The 23911-nt window shown below is 34.6% G+C and overlaps 1 protein-coding gene across 1 annotated transcript in view; it reads left to right on the top strand.

Annotated features, from left to right (window-relative positions):
• Positions 1 to 23532, top strand: part of LOC118741823 (transcription factor SPT20 homolog) — an 81391-nt gene extending 57859 nt beyond the window's left edge. Inside the window, exons 2-4 of the mRNA XM_036473800.1 lie at positions 8262 to 10255; positions 22630 to 22985; positions 23313 to 23532. Coding sequence (XP_036329693.1) covers positions 8710 to 10255; positions 22630 to 22985; positions 23313 to 23405 — 1995 coding nt within the window. The 5' untranslated portion in view covers positions 8262 to 8709 and the 3' untranslated portion in view covers positions 23406 to 23532. The remainder of the gene's footprint in view (positions 1 to 8261; positions 10256 to 22629; positions 22986 to 23312) is intronic.
• Positions 23533 to 23911: the final 379 nt, after the last annotated feature.

The following is a 23911-nucleotide window of genomic DNA, read 5'->3' as shown; positions in this document are numbered from 1 at the left end:
TTTTTTACATTTTTAAAAACTGCTAAATTGAGATACATAATTATTACCTACATTATATTTATTTGGACCGATTTAAATATCAAGCCTCTATATGAGGGCCAACGTGCATATCAATACGGAAAAGCTACCACTACGTAATAGTTATGGTGAATTTCCGCTAGGTATTAAATGACAAAATCCTTAATGACGAATATTGGGCATTAAAAAATATCTGCGCCGTTAAATAATAAAAATAGTCATTACTTTTGTTTTCACATGCCATTTTTTGGATGGCACTTTGGAAATTCGGTTTTTGTGTTTATTCTGTTTTTTGTTGTAAGCCAGGTAATTGGGAAAGGATTGTGTTGAAAGGACGTTTTGGCCATTTACTACAGCGATCTGCCCAACGAAAACATTGGGCCATACTAATTTTCAATGAGGCTTGCTGCAGCGCTTCGGAGCTCAGCAAATTAGTAAGCATAACGAGTAGAAACCTTCAGGGGCGTTTGATGGTTTAATACTATTACTTGAGGATTCCGTCATCAAGCTCACTGACAAAATGCTAACAAAATTATCCTTCAATAAGCACTACAAGGTAATAATTTCTAAAAGGAAACTTTGGAAAGATTTATTCAAAACGATGCACGCTCGAATATGCTAATTCTCGTCCCGGAAGAAATTTAGTCCACGACATCGCATGTATAATATGCCAAAGACTTTTACACTTCAGTGAGAACCTGGAACAAGACACCCTCTAAAACGCCCAGTTAGATGACCTAAGGTTGTAGTGAACTTTTATTGGACCAGCACGTTATGTACATTAATAAGGGTGATCCAAAAATACATGTGAAAAAGTAAATTCGGAATGTTTATGCTCTCACCCCCTCGGATTGTTCTATACCAGAAAAAATATACCCCCATTTTTTCATTTCGAAATCAAAAAATATTTACAGGCCGGCCACTCAAAGCGCTTAAAGTTTTCCATGTATTTTATATAGGGAAAAATACAATTTAGTAGAAATGGTATAGAATTCTTCAAAATCAATCGGGAAACTATGCTTCTCTTCAGAGATTCCCAATAATAATACCCAATTGTTTATTTAACCATTTTTGTATAGTAACTATAGATCCGCCGAAAACCGCCAAAACCCCCAGAAAATGCAGTTGGGGGACGAATAAAAAATCTTTAATATCAATGTTAAAAAAACAATTGTTTGCTATTATTGGAGGTCTCCTGAAGAGAACCAGAGTTTTCGGATCGAAAAATATTGATTTTCAAGAATTCTATACCATTTGTACGAAAAGTTGTTTATTTCCCATCTAAAAATATATATAGAACAATCCTATAAGGTGACGGCATTAAAATTCCAACTTCATTTTTTTTGGACCACCCTGATATTCATAAGTACATATCGGTGTTAAAAGTTGTGTTTTTGCAAAAACTAATTAATTTTATTGCGGATTCCGGTAGAATACCTGTCCAGTATAGATATTGGTTTGGCAAGATTTTCCTTTAAGACGAAAATTTCCTAGAAATGGGCGTGGCAGTTTCAGGACTAAAGTTAATAAAAAGAATATTTTATTGTGGATTTTGGCAGAACATCACTTTTTACAAGCTACATTATATGCACTTCAAATTGTGGTTTTTGCACTTCGCTTCACATTCGCATTTCATTAGAAGTTCAAAAACTTAATGACATTGTCTTACTTAAGTAGTTTTGCAGATATGAACATTACAGTAAAGCGCCATTTTTGAAAATGTACTACATACATATCAACATTTGTAAATCTTTCCTTTTGATGTAGAAATATTCTTCAAATTCAAAAGTAAAATTTTGAAAAAATTTCGCTTTCGTCTTTGTGGCAGTTAGGGCTCGAGTTACTAGGAAATTTTAATATTTAAGAGCATCTTAAGTAAATACGACCGAAGCCAGAAGAAAGGTAATGAGAAAGCTAACCCATATTCATCCTATTTTCAATTAAGCACAACAACTGTTTTTCCATTTTTCCTCATCAAATATATATGTATGTATATACTGGAGGGTAGCAGCACTTATACTGTTTTTAAAGTTATAGTTGTTGTAACGACACAATAAACTGGTTATACCTTTGCTTAAGAGCAGCTATTAATTATTTAATTAAAAATGTTTGCTGAAACTGGAAAATTTAAATTACACGCTTTTGTTTATTTGCTTCTAATTTCTATAAAAATCGTTCAGAGCAAATTACACCAATAAAGCTCTCTTCCAGTCCTATCCTTTCGCACCGTAGCCTAAACAAATAACTGAAAATGTAATATTTAAATACTATAAAAATTTGGGTCTTAAATTAGGGAGAAATTTTTAGTGCATACCGCGTGCAAGATATTGACAGCTTTCTTCTAAAATACAATAGCTGTATTCAATTTGGTAGCCTCGTAGATAAAAATAACTTATAGCACTGTATATGTGTTAATGTGTATCGCTATCATTTGTTTCTTTTAGTAATGGGCAAAATTGTATTTACCAAGTATTAAGTACTAAATACAAAAGTATTTACTTAAGAATTTCGATTTTACTAAATACCGATTATGCTGGTAGTATTTACTAATTTTCACAGTGCCAAATACTTAGTCTAAAATTATTTAGTTAACTTCAAATAACAAAACACCGTGTACAGAAGTACTTTGGAAATTTGGATTCACTAAATAACGAGAGAAAAAGTATTTAGAAACTTTTTCTTTGCTAAATACTGGATATACCTTAGCAAAAGACACTGCAGAAATCAGAAGCCGAGTAACTGTCTATAGAAATATAAACGGTAGTTAAAATTATACACGAATACCAACCTAATATATGGAAAATACTTATAAACTAAGCGGTATTCTAATTGCATACCACAAAAAACTTTGCCCTTATTTAATACAGCGAAATCGAGGAAAACCATGATGCACATACAATTCTTTTACTAAGGTACATACGGGATTTTCAAGGTTTCTAGAATTTTTTGAGTTCTTTGAACTATTTCGAGATTTTCGAAGCTTCTTCGAGATTTTAAAGATTCTAGGGGACTATTATATTGATAAAAATAACGATAATACATATATCGCTAAATATATTGAAAAATAGATCTGCAGAAGAATCGATTAAAATCGACTTAAAGATCGATAAATATAATGAAAATTACGAAAAAGGTCCGAAAATCATGAAATAGTCCGGGTAATTGCCAAATAGCCTCAAAAGTCCCGAAATAGTCCCGGGAATTACGAAAGAGTCCCCAGAATCCGGAAATTGTTCCGTAAATTCCGAAAAAGTCTGAATTTAGTAGCGGGAATCTGTTAAGTCCAGAAATAGTTCCTAAATTGAAGTGTGGTGAGTTTAATTGAGATGTGGTGAGGTGTGGTTAGTTTGTGTGTGGTGAGTAGATTTGAGGTGAGGTTCAATGAGTTGTAGAAAGGTCAGTTGAGGTGAGTCTAAGGTAAGGTGCTCATTTATTAAACTTCTCCAAAATCAAAAGTATTTGGTTTGAAAGTATTTAGCAATCGACTAAGTACCTTAGTATTATGCAAAAGTATTTGGCATCTCCAAAGTACCTAGATCCTTTCGACCAGAGTATTTAGTGCCTGCTGAATACTTTAATTTTTTGTACTTTAGTATATAACAGCTCAAAAATACCTACGAATTTTTTACTTGACTATTTAGCAAACTCCGAATTCTTAAGTATGTTTACTTGGGTAGTTATCAAACTCATAAATACCTAAGTTATTTTTTACTTGAACATATAGACGTCTCCAAATTTTAAGAAGTATTGCCACTGCCTTAGCCTTTATTGTATCCATGAAAAATCGAAAACTGTATGCAAATGTATCCACCGAAAAGAACGGACATTTTTACACAGTACATCTATGGAAGAGAAACTCGGCCCTTTAACAAACTTATTAACATGTAGTCGGTATTTTCTCATACTTAGACACGGGTTTGGGAAACAAAGGCCCGTAGTTGTAGCCAAAATTAAGTCGACTCTAAAGTTAGTTGCAGCTTTTTGCCACAATTTTCAAGTCGTAAAACTCTTTAAAATTTGCAAACTACTTGGTGTTATTAAATGCACGTTTATGTAGCGAAAAAATTAATTTTAGAAAGTGACAAGAATAAAGGAAAATTTCTTGAGGATGAGCAGCCAACTGTTAAAATTGTTATAATAGCTCGTACACAAATGAAAAAAATTTCCTTTAACTTGCGAATACTTATGGGAAGAGGTATCCAAGTTTATACTGAGGAAAAAAAACGACGTATCCCTCAAAATTTAAGGCGAAAATGTATCCAATTGGATACATATGTAACTAAACGGCAACACTGATTCTAAGTGTTTGACTATTTAGTACCCAAACAAAATTTTTTACATATATAGGTATGCTCATTACTGGTTTCTTTATATATTCTTACTTTTTCTTCCCCCGTTCAAAAAGTCGACTTCGCTGTAGAGTTACTAAGCAGCATGTTGCTTTGATGATGCGGCAGCTGCACGTAAATTCATTGTGTTTATACGGAAAATTTCACAGATATTTTCTATGTACAAAAGCAATGACACGAACCATTTTTTTTTTTACTGATTAATACGAGTAATACATTGGCGCATGTTAACGCATACTTCTCTTTTCATAGTATCGTTAGTAAAACAGCTGATTGGACCTTATCAGTATGGCTTTAGGCCTGGAAAATCCACCATAGATCAGGTATTCACAATACGCCAAATCTTGGAAAAGACCCGCAAGAATAGGATCGACACACACCATCTATTTGTCGATTTCAAAGCCGCTTTCGACAGCACGAAGAGAAGTTGCCTTTATGCCGCGATGTCTGAATTTGGTATCCCCGCCAAACTAATACGGCTGTGTAAAATGACGTTGAGCAATACCACCAGCTCCGTCAGAATAGGGAAGGACCTCTCCGAGCCGTTTGATACCAAACGAGGTTTCAGACAAGGGGACCCCCTTTCGTGTGATTTCTTTAATCTTATGTTGGAGAAGATAATAAGAGCCGCAGAACTGAACCGCTCAGGCGCAATACTTTATAAGAGCGTACAATTGCTGGCGTATGCCGACGACATCGATATTATCGGTAAAAACAAGGGCTACGTCTGTTCTGCCTTCTCGGGATTGGATAGAGAAGCAAAGCGAATGGGTCTGGTGGTGAACGAGGACAAAACGAAGTATCTCCTGTCAGCACACAAACAGTCAGAGCATACGCGTCTTGGCACCCACGTCACTGTTGACAGTTACAAGTTTGAAAAAGTAGACGACTTCGTTTATTTGGGAACCAGCATTAACACCAATAATAATGTCAGCCTTGAAATCCAACGGAGAATCACTCTTGCCAACAAGTGCTACTTTGGGCTGAGTAGGCAATTGAGAAGTAAAGTCCTCTCTCGTCGTACAAAGATCACACTCTATAAGTCACTCATCATGCCTGTGCTGGTGTATGGCGCGGAAGCATGGACAATGAAAGCATCTGATGAGGCGGCTCTTGGAGTTTTCGAGAGAAAGATTCTGCGAAAGATTTACGGACCTTTACGCATTGGTGATGGCGAATATCGCAGACGATTTAAAGATGAGCTCTATGAGCTTTACAACGATATAGACATAGTGCAGCGAATTAAAATTCAGCGGCTCCGCTGGCTTGGCCATGTCGTTCGGATGGACAGAAACGCTCCTGCTCTGAAAATATTCAACGCGGGCCGCGATGCTGGGAACAGAGGAAGAGGAAGGCCTCCTCTGCATTGGAAAGACCAGGTGGAGAAGGACTTGGCTTCACTTGGCATTTTCAATTGGCGTCAGTTAGCACAGAAGAGATATGACTGGCGTGCTGTTTTGGACTCGGCCAAAATCGCTTAGGCGGTTACAGCGCCAAATAAGAAGAAGAAGAAGTCAGTAAAACATACAAAAAATTTTGTCAAGAAATAAAATTTTTCCATCAACCATTATTTGTAACAGTTAGGCGCGATGAAATGTAAATACTTATCTACAAGGGTGTCAAATTTCATCCCGATATCCATTGTTGTTTAGAAGAACATTTTTTCTACAATTTTGTTATACCTTAAAAAAATATTGGCATCCCAATATAATACATTTAAAAAATCCGCGACTTGGCAAAGTTTTTGTGGCACTCTTCACGTGGCCGCACTCATATACATTTATGTAATATACATTTCTTTTGCTATTTATTTTAACTCACTCTTAATTTTATTTGCGCTGATTTTTCACAATTTTCATGCTTCTATCATTTCACTTTCCATTGCTTGCGGCAATGGACTCTTGGCTCCTCTTGGTTACCACCGACCGCAATTATGGAAATTCGCATCAAACTAACCACAGCGAACAAACGAAGCGAATGCATAATCACTGAAATAAAAACAAAAGAGTCACTGCAAAAATTACAAGAAAAACAGCAAGTCAAGTAAAAGAAAAACATACAAAACAAGTAAGAAAGTCTAAGTTCGGGCGGGGCCGAACATTAAATACCCGGCGCAAGTATTACATATATGCCTTTTCACCTTTCCGAAAGCTACAGCTACATGGTAAGCCGGGGTGTATCAATTTTGAATAAATTAGCGTCCTTAAATTTCGAAATTGACGTTTCGAGCATTTCTAAAATTTACCGTTATATGAAAAGCCGTAATTTTAGTCCGATTTCAATAATTTTGAACGTTTTGCTTTTATGTGACAAGCACAATAACCATACCGAGTTTGGTACAAATTGGTAGAACGGTTACCGATATACATATATGTGATCATAAGTGGGCGGTGCTACGCCCATTTTCCAAAATTTTATCATGAACGTATTTCTTGGTAAAGAATGGTTGCAAGCATCAATTTTGAGTAAATTAGCTTTAATAGTTATTGATTTAGCGAAGATTTCGTATTTCTCCAAATTACCGTTATATGGGATGTGGGCGTGGTTATTGTCCGATTTTAGAAATTTTCGGCCAGTTGGTATGCTGTACCAGGACCAACAACTGTGCCAAGTTTGGAAGAAGTTGGTGCAGCGGTTACCAAGATATACACATGTAACCATAAGTGGGCGTGGCTACGCCCATTTTTCAAAAATTTATAATATTCTTATTTTTCGTCTAAAACTTATTATAAACATCAATTTTGAGTGAATAATCTCCAGTAGTTACTTAAATATCGCAGTTTTCGTATTTCTGAAAATTACCGTTATATGGGAGGTAGGCGTGGTTATTGTCCGATTTTGCCCATTTTCAATACCCTACGTCCTACGCCCGAAAGAAGTGCACGTGCCAAGTTTCGTTAAGATATCTTAATTTTTACTCGAGTTATCGTGTGCACAGACGGACGGACAGACGGACGGACGGACGGACGGACGGACAGACAGTCACCGCTTAATCGATTTCTCTTTTCATCCTGATCATTTATGTATACATTTGTCTATATCTATCTCGATTCGTTTTGCCTGTTACAAACAACCGTTATGTGAACAAAGTTATAATACCCTTGTGCACAAGTGCGCTCGGGTCTAAAAATTTTCTAAAACAGAAAACCCAAGAATGGAGCGAATATATAAGTAGAGAATACAAAAGGAGCATCAAAGTGCAGGTTGAATGAAACTCAAAAGGTGGAATGTGTAGAAGAGTGGGGTAGAACGCTTCAGCAGTGTTGCGTTTGTGATTGTTATGAAAATTTTTCGCATGAGCAGCGGCAATTACCATACTCCAAGCGTACAAATATCAATAATTTGAATAGTTAAAATCAGTGACTTCGTAGATGGATTTTTTAAACAGCATGATGAGTTGAAAAGCAATATAAACCACCAGTGTGCAAAGTAATCATATTTTAGTTTATCCGATATGATATGGATGTAGCCGTTCAATTCTTAATTTATAAGTTGCATAAAAAAGTTTTTTGTAAAACTAAATTTTGGATGCCTTGGTAAAACATGGAAATTTCTAGGACTCAGAAAACCTCTGCATATATGTACACTGGTGTCACTCATCCTTAGGATGACTTTGTCGAGGGATGAAATTTGTAATAACCTCAAAAAAATTACAAATTCTCAAGACAAAGCTCTAATCGCTTCTAGAGCCTGGCTAGTCTTCTGTAACTGAGATTTTCTCAACAGTGCCCAAACAGGTTCTGGCATGGAAATCCCTTATACAGATAAGCTATTCCAGCGCTTAACCAAAAATTTTAATTCCGAAAAAATGCTTGTAAAACAATTTTCTATGCCCTAAAAATCTTATGAATACTTTAGCGATATGATTAAAATTCTTATTTTTTTTCATTTCAGGCTTGTATCAAAATATACGACAGAATGTAGGCGACTGTAAGATGAGCCTTGATCCTTTCGTAGAGTGCCAAAAAAAAGCCCAAAGCGGCAAACAAGAACTTTTCTAATTCATCAGCCAAGTGCAGAAAAAGCAACGTAACTTAATGTGGGGAATTGCAAGCAGAGCTGTGATGGACGCGTATAACAACACACCAATGCTTTCCACAAAACGCAGAACCACCCTAACTGCAATGACGTGAATGCAATTTCAATGCACCAAGGCAAAAACTTCCGTAAACGCCACACTGCTGGCCAACATATTTTACAAATATTTTCACAAAAGTACAAAAAGTACAAAAGCTACAATTATAAAGCAGGCAAACAACAATAACTATAAATTATAAACGCACATAAAAGTACATACATACATAGCTACACTGAAGCGCCAATCGTCGGTGTTGTCGCCTAAATGAAGTTAACAATCTGTCAAATTGGTAAATTATTTCTGCTGCTGACAGCCTTCTACCTACTCCTCCTCGATTCCCCACAGTTGTTGGGTGTGCATTGTACACTGGCGAGCTCGGAGTCCACCACACAGAGAGTTGCCAACGTAAAACGAGGTGCATTGGATGCTGCTACTGCTGGTGAATTGACAACAACGAGTGCGAAAATAACTGCAACAACAACAGCAACGACAAAAACGAAACAAATAACTACAGCCATTAATGCAAGTGCTGTCAGAGCAGTGATAGTTGACAACAATAATAATAATAATAATAATAATAGCAAGAAAAATAATAGTGCAAGCGACTGTAAGGTAGAAGCTGGCGTGAAGGCTGAACAGCTATCCGAAGTACGAGTACAACAAATTATAATTTCAAAGGTAAATATTACAGAAAACAAGCCAAAAATCAAAGAAACAACCCAGACAACTGTGGGAAAACAGATAGGACAAGTGACAACAGCTCAACGCACGACTGGGGCGGCAACATCAACAAGCCCATTGGGATCGACGGCGTTGGAGCACGATTTCACAAAAATAGAAGGTGTGCAAAAACTGCAAAAAGAAAGCAAAATAAACCATAAAGCTTATAGAACAACAACAGTGGAAGTGGAGAAGTCAACGGAAATCGGGAAGCCACTGACGCTGGCAGTGGCAGTAGCAGCAACAGCAGCATCAACAGCAGAAATACGAAGAGGAAAGGATGGGCAGTTGTCAACAGTTGGGCAACATGTTGCGGAAACTGCGAAAGACAGACCACAACGACAACAACATTTGCTCGCAAAACAAAAGCAACAGCAAGGACAACTGCAAACGTTGCCAGACAATCAGCAGCAAAGTCAACAGCAACAAGTGCAGCAACAACAACATCAAAAAGTCACTGCACGGCGACCAACAGAGCAAGTTGGCACAAAACTGCGGCCAACAATAGCAAGACAAACAACAACACCGTCAACTTACTCAACGGCCATGTCTGCCAAAACAACTACTGGCATTCACTCATCCAGCCAAACGAGTAAAATTAAAAAGTTTCCAACCAAAGTGTCAAAGCAGCAACAACAACAGCAACACCAAAAATACCAACAAAACCCAGCAAATGGAAAGACTCAACCGAAAGACAACCGAAACCAAAGCAAACAAAAGCGACGTGAAGCGCAACTGAGGCAGCAGCAGCGCCAACAACGGGCGAATGGTGTTGAAAAACAACAACTGTTCAATCAGAAACAACTACTGACACAACAGCAACAACTAAAAGAGGCTGCTGAGCTGCATCTAGTAGCAAGAGAGCAATTGCAACAGGATGCACAGCACGTGCCACAACAGCAACCGCAACAAAATCAGCAGCAGTCGCAGCCAAGACCCGCACACGCCACTCGAGGCCGCCAGCATGTAGGCGTTTTAATTCCGTCCCGCATACTGGACGTGTTGCAAGTGCAACAGGGTTTTCACAATTTTCTGGATTTCTTTCACGTCAATCTACAAAATGTCAGCGTCGATTTTATACGTGACGATGGTGAGTAAATACTACGCAGGCATCGATTTCACTGCAATAAATATAAATATGTACATACAATATAAAAAGTCCCTTGACAATACTTACTTTTATGTTCATATTTATCTACATACATATCACTATCGACATATTTGCAACTCAGTATTGCAAGTTGGTGAAACGAGTCGACGAGGCGCAATGCAAAGCAATGCAGGTTATATGCACTTATGTGTGTACGGGCATATGCAAGTGCGCTTAAATGTGTCAAAATGTAGTAGCACAGGAATTACATACATACTTACATACGTATTTACATACATTAGGGTGCATGTCATTTCATACAAATAAAAATCGATACACATTTTCCAGCGGAATTAGGTTAGGGCGTTCTGCTGTTCGCCTTTTAGCAATCTTTTTTTTTAATTAAATTAAATTTAAAAAAATTTAATTTAAAAAAATATAAATAAAGCAAAAATACATTGAAATATTTTTTTTAATTACAATAAAATCTAAATATTAAATTATAAAATAAAGATTAAATCAAAAAAGAAGAAAATAATACTTAAAACTGAAAAAAAATAAAAAATTTTTATAATTAAAAAAATCTAAATTATTAAAAAAGAATAAATTAATCAAAAAGAGAGAAGAAAATAAATTAAGATCCCAAAAATTAAAATAAATAAATAATTTAATAAAATTAAAGATATATACATACATATATATTTTTTTAAACACTGTCCAAAATTAAAACAAAACTAAATCAAAAGAAAAAACTCTAATTTAGAAAAAGAAAAAAAAAAAATCCGCTGCTACAGGACTCAAACCCGGTTCTCTGTTCTTATACGTCAGTGCTCTGCTCACTCGACTATTGCCACTGTTGAAGCGACGCGAGCTAAATGATATACAAATGCTTTCTCTCAAAATAAATTTTCACCACGAGTGGTGAATGAGAGAGCTTTTTGTGCTAGAATAACAAATGTTTTTCGAACTATCTTGCTATCTGTCTTACCAAAGGCTTTGTACTATCTTAGCCAGAAATTCCATGTAAATATATCTTGCTGTCCTGCACGTGAGTTCCGCTAATCATATTGTATTTGCCCGTTGAATAAAATTATTCTCCAGACATCTCATAGCTCCCTTGCTTGCGGTAAGTTCAGCTGGTAAAATGCTGCAGGTATCTGTCAGACGAAAACTGAGGCTAAGGGAAAGTTCTTTCGAGCATACACCACTTCCCATCTTCAGTTCCAAATTGGAGCCATCAGTGTACCCCTTGAGGGGATCCTTGTTTGGAAATGATTTCCCCGCCCACTGGAGGGGCTGTATGGTCTAGGCGAATGATGACTGCTGAAATACCTCCCAGAGTTTTCGAATCTCAAATCACTCCACCTGATCAACTCGTTTAATCTAGAAGAAATACAATATTCCTGTAGTTTACCATATAAATAGGTCCACATGTGAAAAGGCTTCAGTCGCGTAAAGCGCATTGGACCAGGTCGCATAGTCCAAGTGGAGGTGCTTACCATCTGCCGTCGGGCCAAGATCATCAGCGTAAACAATGACCTGACAACCGGTGCCCTGCAACTGTAGCAGCCGAGTATTCAGCGTTGGATTTCAAATGAGTAGGGGGAAAGGACATCTCCTTGCGGAATACCTTGATTTGCGTATCTTGTTACGGATACTTCCCCTATATCCGAGTTCTACTGCCTAAAAGGTGACGAACAAATTCCACAAGGGAATGTTACATCCCAAGGTGAGTTAGGACGTGGAGAACAGCCTATGGGGGAACAAGGCACTTTCGATGAATGGTGTTTCGTTTTTAATATTTAAAAATTTTTCAACCTAAATTTTTTTTTTATTTTTTTATAAAAATATGGCTCATGATTTAACAAAAACTGTATAAATCACACTTTCAAACTTTATACAGAACTTAGAAAAATTTCACAAGTGTTTATCAAAATTTTGAGCTTTTAAACCAAAATTTTTAGAAATTTTTTGGGTATGCAGTTAACAAGCTTATAAAATTCTAGTAAATCAAGTGCAAGTTTTGAGCGGCTAAAAAATCACATTGGTTTTTAATAATTTTTGTTTGTTGACAGCGTTTTGCACTTTTTTCCTTATAAGTATGAATTTCTTATGGAAGAATACGCGCCAGACCGTTTGCAAAAAAAAAAATAAAAGAAGTCAACGCCAGTTTTCCTAAATTTCGCTATTAATATAAAAAAAAAAAAACATAAAAGCTGTCAGCAAAAAATAACAAAATAATTATTAAAAATCAATAGGAGTTTTTAGCCGCTAAAAACTTGCACTTGTTTTACTAGAATTAATAAGCTTGTTAACTGCACACCAAAAAAATTCTACCACGTTTTTATAAAAAAATATCAAAAAAAATTTAGCTGGAAAAACATTATAAATATTAAAAACGAAACACCATTCATCCATTTTTGACCGAAAATTTTTTAGGTGAGCCACTCTAATGTATGCACATATGTATATACATATGTATATATGAACACCTGTGCGCGACTATTAACATAAATATCTACCGCAGATGAGCACAACCTGGAATATTTTATACAGAGCAAAAGGTACTTTTAAAATGTCACATCGCCATGTGTGATATAAATTTTCGCGTAAATCCGTAACAGTCACGTTATAATACCACATTCACTTAAATATGCATATCGGAATATTTAATAGTATTTTAGGCTCATCTAAAGAAAAACGCAATAATCTCTTAGCACCTGAATATGAACCAATTAAAAGGCTGTCTTCAGTTCTCAAGAAAAACGAAAAATTCATATAAAATTATGGAAAAGAAATGGAAAAGAAGTCTTCTGCTACAAATTTTACTTAAATCGGTAGGCAGCTCTCAAGAAAAAAAATACATATATACTTACACATACTTCTGCAAGAAAATTTACAACAACGGCAACGTACTTTAGTGAAAAATATTTCTCGCAATTTTTCTTAAGAACTGCCTTAAGGTAGAATATTTTTTATATTTTTTGTTACCTTTTGGGAACCAAAATAAATTTTTTTTTTGATTTAAACGATTTGTACAATCTTTGATTTATTGAATTTGCCCCCGTTCCGAATAGCAGTAACGAGTTACACAAAATTGGTTGATACTGAGGCGGTAAGGGGTTTCGCCGAGTCAGCTAGTATTATCTTCGTTATTTTAAGGAGAGAAAAATGAATCTTAAAAAAAAATATTATCATGCTAAATTGTATATTCTTAATAAATTCGTACGCACTTTTTTATATAAATTGCAAAAAAATTGAAATGCATGAAATGTAAAGACAATTTGCGCACAACAAATTGGATTTTCATTACTTTCTCCTAGATATGTAGATGTAGATACAAGCGCATATCTAACAACGTATAGGACGTGGGACTGCAACAGCTACATACACACTAAACTGCTGCAGGAATGCATTTGTTTGCAGCTTCAAAACATTCTCTTGATGTTAGAATAGCCGCTCTCTTTCATTCTATGTTAGCGAACATGAATTAGAATGTTATCGAAGAGTACTGGAATGGAGTGGAGTGAATATTCTCTCTTAATAGAATATTCATATTCTCAACATTTGCAACGGAAGGTAGAGTATTTGAGAATACTCTAAAGGCTCTGTTATGCATACTTGGCATTGCTTGAGAGTTGTCACAAAAGCAATCTGTTAAATGAGCTTCGCGTGTAAGCGGTTACCCAACGCACTGCATTACATAAACAGAAGTCTGTTCGTTTTTGATTTCTACATAAAAATGGTATAGCATTGCATACACTGCCAAGTATGCATAACAGAACCTTAATATACTCGTATGTACAATTAAATATACATATGTATATATATATTTGTATTTCGCTGTTACTAGACTGTTGAAGTGAATTTAGTCCACATTAAAATTTGAAAATTTAATAATAGTAAATGGTCTTTATTTTAAAATTATGTCAAATAGACATAACCTATGCACATACATACAAACATATGTGCATATATCTTTAAATTAAAACAAAATGAAAACAAAATATTTATTTAAACTAAAACTTAACATGGAATTCATTTGGATCACTTAAAACATACATACACCCATCAGAATATGTTTCCGTACAGTGTTTTTTTTTTGTTAATGTTTCCAATGTTTTGCATAATAAATTTTTTCGTTAATTTTTAATAAAAAAATAGTTCATTCTGCATCAAAAAGCATATAAGTTAGTGTTTCAAAGTTTTTACAAAATTTTGGAAAATTAGACAAATTTTCACCAAAATTTTCAGCTTTTAAACTAAATTTTTTAGAATTTTGAGTATGCAGTTTTGTAGTTCACTTAATTTCAGTACAATAAAGTGCAAGTTTTAAATGGCTATGATGTTGCTCATTTTCTCCATATAACGAGTGCCTGGTAGTTTTTTTGTATGGGAAAAAATGCCGAAGAGCGTCAGTAAAAAAATTCTCAAAAATCAACGGTAGCTCATTGCCACTTAAAATTTCTGCTTTGTTATTCTGAAATTGAGAGAACTACAAAACTGCATACACAAAAAAATTCTAAAAAATGTTGTTAAAAGCTGAAAGCCGTGAAACCATGAAACCATGGCATTGTAATTAACAAAAGAGCCTCCATCAGTTGACTGTTAAGTATATTTAAGTACAGATATTTAAAATAAAATGAAACTTGTAAATACGTATATACATTAATAAAAACTTGCCTCATTTATATTTGCCATAATGTCAAAAATTTCTTTATTATTTATTATTAGTTTAATATTTATTACCCACAAAAGACCTACAGCACGATGCCGCTATTGCGCTTGATTAACAGCACTTCAGCAAAAAAAGGCTATGCTGGACATGTAATACTCTCAAATACTCGTTTATTTGAAGGTAAAAATGCGAAACAGAGAGCATAGGAAAGAAAATAAGAGGTACTCCGTTACACCAATGGTAATGAGCATTCCATTCGCCAAATATTATACTCCCGCTCATTCGCATTCTCTTGCTGATATCGTTTGCGAACCTTGTACATGTTTTTAGAGTAAAGAGAACGACCGCAAAAGCAAATGCATTCTCGCAGCTGTATAATACACACATACATATACTATGCATGTATTGGGGTGTTCGATGATGCGCCTTTTTGCCAAACCCGGTTTTCGAGCTATTGAAAAATACCGGTTGCCCATTTTCAAATTAAGAAAAACCTGGACTGTTATAACTGCAGTTAAGCCTTTGGAAAAACTCGATCATGTAGAACTGAAATCTCATCAACATTCGCTGAACCAGATCGACCATACAAATATAGTCCATTATAGACAAGCCATTTATCAAGAATCTATCGGCAACTCTCCACCCCTTGAATTTCATTATCGGCGAAGAACAGCTCGATTTGCTTCGCGATACTTTGATATTGTAGCAGAATAAACTGTTCAGTCCAATTGGAATAAGATGCCCTGACGGCACTATCCACCTCGCATCAGTTTAAGCTTGGCGACATTACATAGTCTTTAAAACTATTAAATCGAAGATCGATTTATCGAGCCCATCCAATTCGATTTTTTGTAAAATTTTTTGTTCCTGTTCGATCTGTGAATCGATTCAAAAAATTCTAGAATCATATTGGTGTACGATTTACCTCAGAAAATCTAAAAAATTTTTAAGAAATTTGAATTGGTGGCTGGTACAAAAAGCTGAGCTGGGGCTTACACCTTCAACCCATCCAACTTGAGAGAGCAAAGACTAAAGAATTCAATGACCTTGCTCTCCTTCTCCTCTGGCTACAGAGCTCCTCAGGGAAGCCTCCTGGAAATAACTCTATACAAAATTATGGCTAATACTATTTACAATAAAAACTTCAAAAGTCGGATTTCAAAACTTTATGGTAGTTTCAGAATAATTTTAGTACGTATGTAGTTTGTAGCAAATCTGTTCCTGAAAGGGTAAACATAGAATTAGACAAAATAAAAAACAACTAAAAAGCGTCCGTATTGCAAAAAAATTTAAACATACATTTTTTTCTCATTTGTGACCAAAAAAAAAAAAAAAAAATTTAAGCGTGAAAGCGAAAGTGAATAAGAACCGTTTTTACCATAGGTACATACATTGGCATACATGTTTGTAATTTTTATTTTTATTTTATTTTTTCAAAATATTTACGAATTTTTAGTTACTTGATAGCCTTTGAATAAGTCTGGATACTAAACCATTATGAAAAATGCATTAATTTAAAAAGCACAATAATAGTTTGGTTAGATTGCCGTGTTGTATTTTTTTGTAAAAATTAAGTAAAAGAAGCTATTTGACCAAATATATGAATTGATCTTGGGAGATCGATTTATTTTTTAACGATATGTTGCAGTATAGATTATTTTTATTTCGATGCGAATCGGCTCAAAAATCGTTTTTTTTTTCTTCGATCTGGCATCTCTAATTTACAAAGAGTTTAGTAAGCTACTACTACAAAAAAACTATGAAAGATTTACGTTCGATTTCTTGTTTTTATATAATTTATCGCAGTGCAAAGTTTTACAGTATTCAGATATACGTAAATTTAATCAAAATTGACTATGAAGTTTCTGTTTCAACAAATAAAAATCTTTAGAATCAAGCATACAAATAAACTTAGGCGAAACCCGGTTTATTAGGTTGTCAAAATTTGCTTTACTGGCTATGCGAAAAATCCAGATTTCAGAAAACCGCCTAAAAATGTTCTAAAGCCCGGTTTAATCTGTTTGGGAAACCTAAGTCAATCACCCTACTATGTAGACTAGCTAGACAATGCGCAACACCAGCACAACATTTGGTGCCAAGAAACTATTTCACATGCACAACTACAACTCCGCCACACAGTAGACGTGTGGACCATTCTTGAATGCACATGTGACAGATACGACCAGCACAGCATGGCACAGCAGTAGGTAAAAGTTTTTCTCAAGAAACTCTTTCTGTTTTGCATTTCCACAAGTGTGGCTTTTAACACACACAAACACACCATCGTCACACGTGGGTGTATGATATATATTTTCTGCATAAAATTAAAATTTAAAATAATTTTTCAGAAATTGTTTTGCTGTAGAATATATCTAGGGAGTGCACGATTGAATTTAATAACAAATTTTTATGGAAATTAGATAACACGTGTGTCACGTATACGCCAGTTGGTGGTTCGCTAATGGAAGTTGGTTTATACGGGTAAGATTTGGTTTGTTTGTAGAATTGCAGGACTGCTTTTGATTAGATTTTTAAGAGGGTTAAGTATTGTGACAACCGTCCAACAATTTACTTCAGAGGATTATTTTGAATAGTTTCTGAAGTTAATCACTTAAAAATAGGTTGCAGGCACCAACTAGAAGCTAATTAAGGCCAGTGCGGCGGTGTACATTATAGATATTAAAGAAAAATTTGTAGCGGGTGTGTTTATTAGAGCAACCGGAACCAAATCAACAATTTTTAGAGTTTTTGTCTGTCTGTCTGTATGCTTGTACGCTCATCACTCGAAAACTAATGCGTGCAATCGAAACCAGTTTCCACCGGTGCATTTCTAAAGGTCTAACTTAAAATAATGGAAAAATATTTGTGGAGAATTAAGGATAATTAAGGAGTTGCCACCTGTTTAAAACTTGCAGTTGAAGTTGAATTTGATAAGATGAAGAAAATATTGCGATGTAGCTGTCAAAATAAGGAGGGTTAAGAAGGCTTACAGTCGTGAAAATTTTTCGTGGAAGGTTTCCACCTATTTTAGAATTTCATCAAGAATTAATTGGTAAGATGAATTAAATATTGCAATATGGTAACAAACTCAAGAGGTTTAGGAAAGTTACCGCCGGTTCGAAAAAAAAAAATTCAATTTCACTGGTTTACAGCAAAAGTGTTCTATGGATACCACTATCCAATTCCCATGTAGAATTCATCGATGACTCCGAAAATCGAGATCATTTTTTTTTTCTATGGATAACTTTTCGAGATATTTGCAATTTACCGTTACTCAGCTTTAAAAAATAGTGGTCTCACTTAATCACGTATATCTTAGGAACCAATTGAATAATGGAAATACGAGATTTGGGAAGTGAAAGCAAATGAAGTTCGCCATAAAATGTAAATATATCACTTTTCGATAGCCCTAATAGTTTCTGAGAAATTAATTAATCATTTCTGACACCTCTAGTTTTCGATGCAAACACTTTATCTACTCAGGTGTGCGTGGCGTATGAGTAACACACTTTTCTGCTGATATTTCATCCAAAAAATTCTTGCGCATTTTCATTTGACCAATCATTATTTTGTTATTTATATATCGATTTTATTCATTGGTAGCTTAGTTTTTTTCTAAATGAACAGGCTTTAATACGAGTGCAAACTATTTACACAGAAACTGTTATTTTTTCATTTTTTTCTCTGTTAAAGTTTGATTTTTTTTGCATTTTTCCATCAAAAAAAAAAAAACGAAAAATCTGGAATGATTATTAATTTCCCAGAAACTATTAAGGCTATCGAAAAGTAATCGGTTTATGGAGAACTTTATTTTCTATCATTTGCCGTACCTCGTATTACGATTTTTTAATTGGTTCGTAAGATTTACCTGATTAATTGGAACCACTCTTTTTTTAAGCTGAATAACGGTAAATTGCAAATACCTCGAAAACGTATCCATACAAAAAAAAATTAACCCGATTTTCGGGGTCAGCGAGCGATTTTACATACAAAATGGAAAGTGGCGTCTGGAGAACAAACTCAAATTTACAGTTTTTGATCCAGTGTTATTAAATTGATTAAATATTACAGAACGAATTTCAAACAGTTAAAGTTTTGTAGCGGGTTGCCACCTATTTGAAAAACGTTAGTCAGTTAAAGTGATAAGATAAGGTAGAAAGTGCACGATATAGAATCTATTTTTAAGAGTATAAATTCATTTAACAAATTATATAAAAATAAAGTAGGTATGTTTCATAAATCGAAAATATGTTTGAAAATCTCACTTAATAAAGTGTAGTGAGCACGCCGATAATTTGTTGGAATACTTAATAATAAAACCACGCATATTTCAACAGAAGGCAGTTAAATAATTTTGGTTACGTGAAGACCGCTGTTTCTCATAAATAAATGTATACTTATTTAATATACACATTTTCATTTGTTTAAATATACATGCATTTTAAATTGTACGTACATCCATTTGAAAGTATGATAAACTGCTTAAATTCTATTGCCATTTTTCCATTCCCTTTTTTGCTGTATATCTACTCTTATGAAATATTTCAATACACTACATCTTTCCCCAGCTATCATAACTGAAATCAATAAATCAAAGTGAATGTGGGCGGAAATGTGATATACATACATATACAGCTCGTGCCATTGGCGTTTAAGCAAAAACTTTATGTTGCAACATTTCACAAACAATAAGTGCATAAATTGCTCAAGAATAGCATGAAGCAGCGTAAAATAAAGAATTGTGCTAAGAATCGTTGTAGTAAACTTAGAAATAAAGTTAAGCTGCAAAAGTTTCAAATGCTTTATTTTTAAATTCTCGTTTTATTACATAGTATCTCTTGCCTGCAAGACAAATGTTTGCTTATTTAAAGTATCATCATGTTCTTCAAACGCACATAAAAATGAACGAAGAAAGGCACATAAAACTAGTATTATTGCATATTTGCGCGCTCTCACATTCACATATAGAGAAGAAGTGCATATAAGTTATTGCAATCAGCATTATTGCAACAATTCATGTGGAAATAAATTTCATAAACTTTGCTTCGCAGATGCCTAAATGGATACTAATGTTAAGGGGGTTTTCCGCATTTTTGTTGGAGAATACTTAAAATTTTTTTAAGATACTTATATTCAATATCATTTTTTCTTCTAATTACCGATTAATTGTTATGTTAATGAATAGCATCTTCATCATTAGCACGACATTAGATAGCTGCTCTTCCCATCTATCATCCTTAAATTAATTTAAGTTTAATACTAGTTTTATTTGTTTCAAGTTTTGCTAAGCACTTTAATGAAATTCTGCATATGATTTAAAAAGAGGTTTCTTAGCTGGGGTATTTTTTCCAAAATTCCCGCTGAACCTACTCCTACAGTCACCACTGCGTATGAGTGACAATTTTTTGCGTAGAAATCTGTTTTATTCATATGTATGTACATTGGACCGCGTCAAAAAAATAAAAAATCCTGCAATACGATCGGAATAAGACTGAAATTTTAGCATTCGCTATAGTAATGATCCTCCATGAATCTCCCCTAGTTAGCTCCGAAATCGCTATCACTTCTACCATTTTTTCAAATTATTGTTGCTTTTCCACAATAAATTTTCATATAAAAAAACGGCCTCGAGCTCAATATAAATTGTTGAATATAATTGTTATAAGCCCAAAAAAATAATAAAAATAAATAACTTAAGGACGAGCACACCTAAAAGTTAAACATTCTAATAATAGAAATATTAACAAAAACCAACAAAACCAACAACCACATGATCAAGTGAATTGCAGCGGAATAGCTGCGCTTGATTGTGTTGGCATAACAAAAATGAAAATAGTGGAAAAAAGGAAACGATAATTAACAAGACAAACTTAGCACAGTGCGTAGGCAACTGGCTGAGTCAGTGGTGATCGTCGGTTCGAATCCTACTGAAAGAAGTCTGATGAGGAAATGTGGTGATTTCCGAAATAGCTATCACTTCTACCATTTTTCAAATTATTGTTGCTTTTCCACAATAAATTTTCATATAAAAAACGGCCTCGGGATCAATATAAATTGTTGAATATAATTGTTATAAGGCCAAAAAAATAACATTTATTTTTTATAAAAATATGGTTTATTCTTCAAAAAATACCAAATAAATCAAAGTTTCAAGCTTTGTGTGTTATTGAAAAAAATTAACAAACTTTTGTAAAAGTTTCGAGCTTTTTAATTAGATTTTTGAGAAAGATTTTGAGAATTCAGCTTTACAGCTCACTCAATTTTATTACAACCAAGTAAAAGCTTCAAGTAGCTGTGACCTACAGTTAATTTTTAACCATTTTTTACAGTGTCAGTCATTTTCTTACATACGAAGTCTGTCCGATGATTTGTTTTTATATAAAGAAAATGAGCAACACCTTCAGAAAAACTAGTTGCCAAAAATCACGCGTAAGCCCCCGCAGCTTTAAGTTTGTACTAAAATAAAATTGGCTACAAAACTGCATTCTCAAAATATTTCTAGAAAATTTAATTAAAGAGATCGACATTAATTTTTCCGATCCCCAGTCTTTACGCATTCAGATTGCTGTTCCTAAAGCTGCATTTCACCTACCAATAATTTCGAGAGAGGGATCTGTACCATAAATAAATGCGAAATTAGATAGGAGTAGTTGTAATACAATGGAGAAAAAATCTTTAAAAAAACGTATCTTGGCATTTTAATTTAAGGAGTGAAAAAGATTTTAAATGCATATCCTAATAAAGCCTGTGAAACCCTTTAAAGAAAACGAAAAAATTTCACCTAGGTGAAACCTGTACCTATTTTTAACCACTTTTCTAGATGAAAACGCGGCATATCCGTTTGTTTTCAACTCTCTTTGGTCGGTCAGTTTTATATCGCGCTGAAAATTTTGGTAAATTACAATCATTTTTCTTCATGCCATAAATCTCGTGGGCCAAAACGTCCAGAGTGACAAACAAATAATTTAAATAACCAAAAGCCATAACCCGCGCAGACTAAAAATTGCGGTGTCACACAATGGTTTCATGGTTGCTAAAGCATGACAACTCGTTAGCCAAGTGAGCCGCAGAGAAAAGATAAATACGGAAAAATAAGTGCATATACTATAATACTTATGTATGTAAATTCTGTGGATATACGAGCGCATACTTAGCACATTAGAGAGATCAAGACATAAAAAAATGTTAATGCAGAAAACTTTGTGGAAAGGCGCGTAACAAAACATGAAGTACAGGATTGCTTGCCATAGAAAAAATAACAAGAAAGCAAGCGGACAGGCTAACACAAATTTACTTCTGTACGACGAAAGACACTTTACTCTCGGCGGTTTCGTTGCGAGCTAAAAATTCTAAAAACTCTTAAGCGTTTAACGACAGACAATTCTGCAAACTTGTATGTGTGTCTTCATCAGTATATATGTACATATCAGTTCGTTCATAAAATCGACTAAATGTGTAATTTAATCTCGGCGCTGTGTATCAGATTTCATTGCCGCCATTATTTTCAGTGTAAAATAAATATTTTATTTTCTCAATCTCTACACATCACTTTTTATGCCACTTGGCTTTGTGCTATAAAATTTAAATGCATAATTTTTAAGCTCATATATTTATCGTATTTAACCACTCTCTTCTCTGCATTTCTTTTCCACATTTGCACTCGCACACACACACGCACGCGCGCGCATAAATAAAGATCTAAGTGGCTTCATTAAATTGCTCGAACATCCGAAATATACAACTGTGGTGAAAACCTTAAATGCCGGGATTAATTTTGCTGTTGAAGAAAGGTCGTCGAGTGTGAAAACAGCATCAGTCAATGGAGCACCAGCAGCAAAAGCAAAGCAGCAAAGTCAACGTCAATCACAGCAACAATTTGTACCAGCAACACAGATTAATAATGCAACAGCGGCTTTAACGGAGACTGCTGGCAAAATGAAAAAGTCATCAACGTCAAGTAATGCGCCACTTGTCGCCTACTGTCACTTGGCTGAACAGCTGTCACGAGACTTTAATAAAACCGTACTCGTTTGGCCGTGTCCCCGCATGAAGGTGAGTAAAATGGGGTCATTATTATAGTGTGTCTATGTATGTGTGCATATTTGTGACTTTGCGTGGTTGTGTATGTGCAGCATTGCTGTGAATTATAACTGAACGGGTCATTAGTAATTTATGTTGTTAGTATTTTTTTTTTGTTGCTTTATTCAACACAAGCTGTTCGTAAGCGAGGTAAACTATAAAAATAGTAAATAATTAAATTTTCACATCCCAGAAGCGTCAACAGCATTATAAGTGTGGTTCAGGCATACACACATACATATTAAACGTAGCAATAAAACATTTATTTAAAATTTTCTTCTGGTAAATTGCGAACTCTAGCCTCAGATCAAAAATAGCCTGAAACCTCGTTTGGTATCACAGAGCTGGAAGAGGTCCTTTACGGTTCTGACGGAGCTGATGGTGTTAATTTAACGTCATTTTACATAGACGTATAAGTTCCACGGGGAAATCAATGTAAGACGTGACATATCGCACATTTAATAATATATAGAGCAGTTGTCGACATACTTACACAATCAAACGATTCAATAAGTGAGATTGTGTGCGTTAAAAGCACAGCTCAGCTGCCGCTCTTCATTTACATATGTACATGTGAAGCACACATGCCTACAAACAATACCTGCTTAAGTAAAATTTTTAAATATTTAAAAATAAGTAAATACATCTTACATCAATGTATGGTGAAAATAAAATTTCGTTTGTTCTTAATTTAAATGGAAATTTAGGTAATTATAATAATGTAATAAATAGCCGCGGCGCTATTGCTTGAAGAGGAAGGCAACTCGTCCCAAAATGCTGAGGTGAAATTTAAAAGGCGGAGATGAGTCAAGAATTTTTCATCTTTAAAGTGCTAAAGCCTTATGCTAATAATTGGTTATAACTTTGATTTTCAAAAATGACTTTTCACTTAATAAGAA

This window comes from Rhagoletis pomonella, unplaced genomic scaffold (genome assembly GCF_013731165.1).
Source record: "Rhagoletis pomonella isolate Grant_MI unplaced genomic scaffold, Rhpom_1.0 Rhpom_scaffold_00001, whole genome shotgun sequence".
Taxonomy (NCBI): Eukaryota; Metazoa; Arthropoda; class Insecta; order Diptera; family Tephritidae; genus Rhagoletis; species Rhagoletis pomonella.
This window is presented reverse-complemented; position numbering and strand designations above follow the sequence as displayed.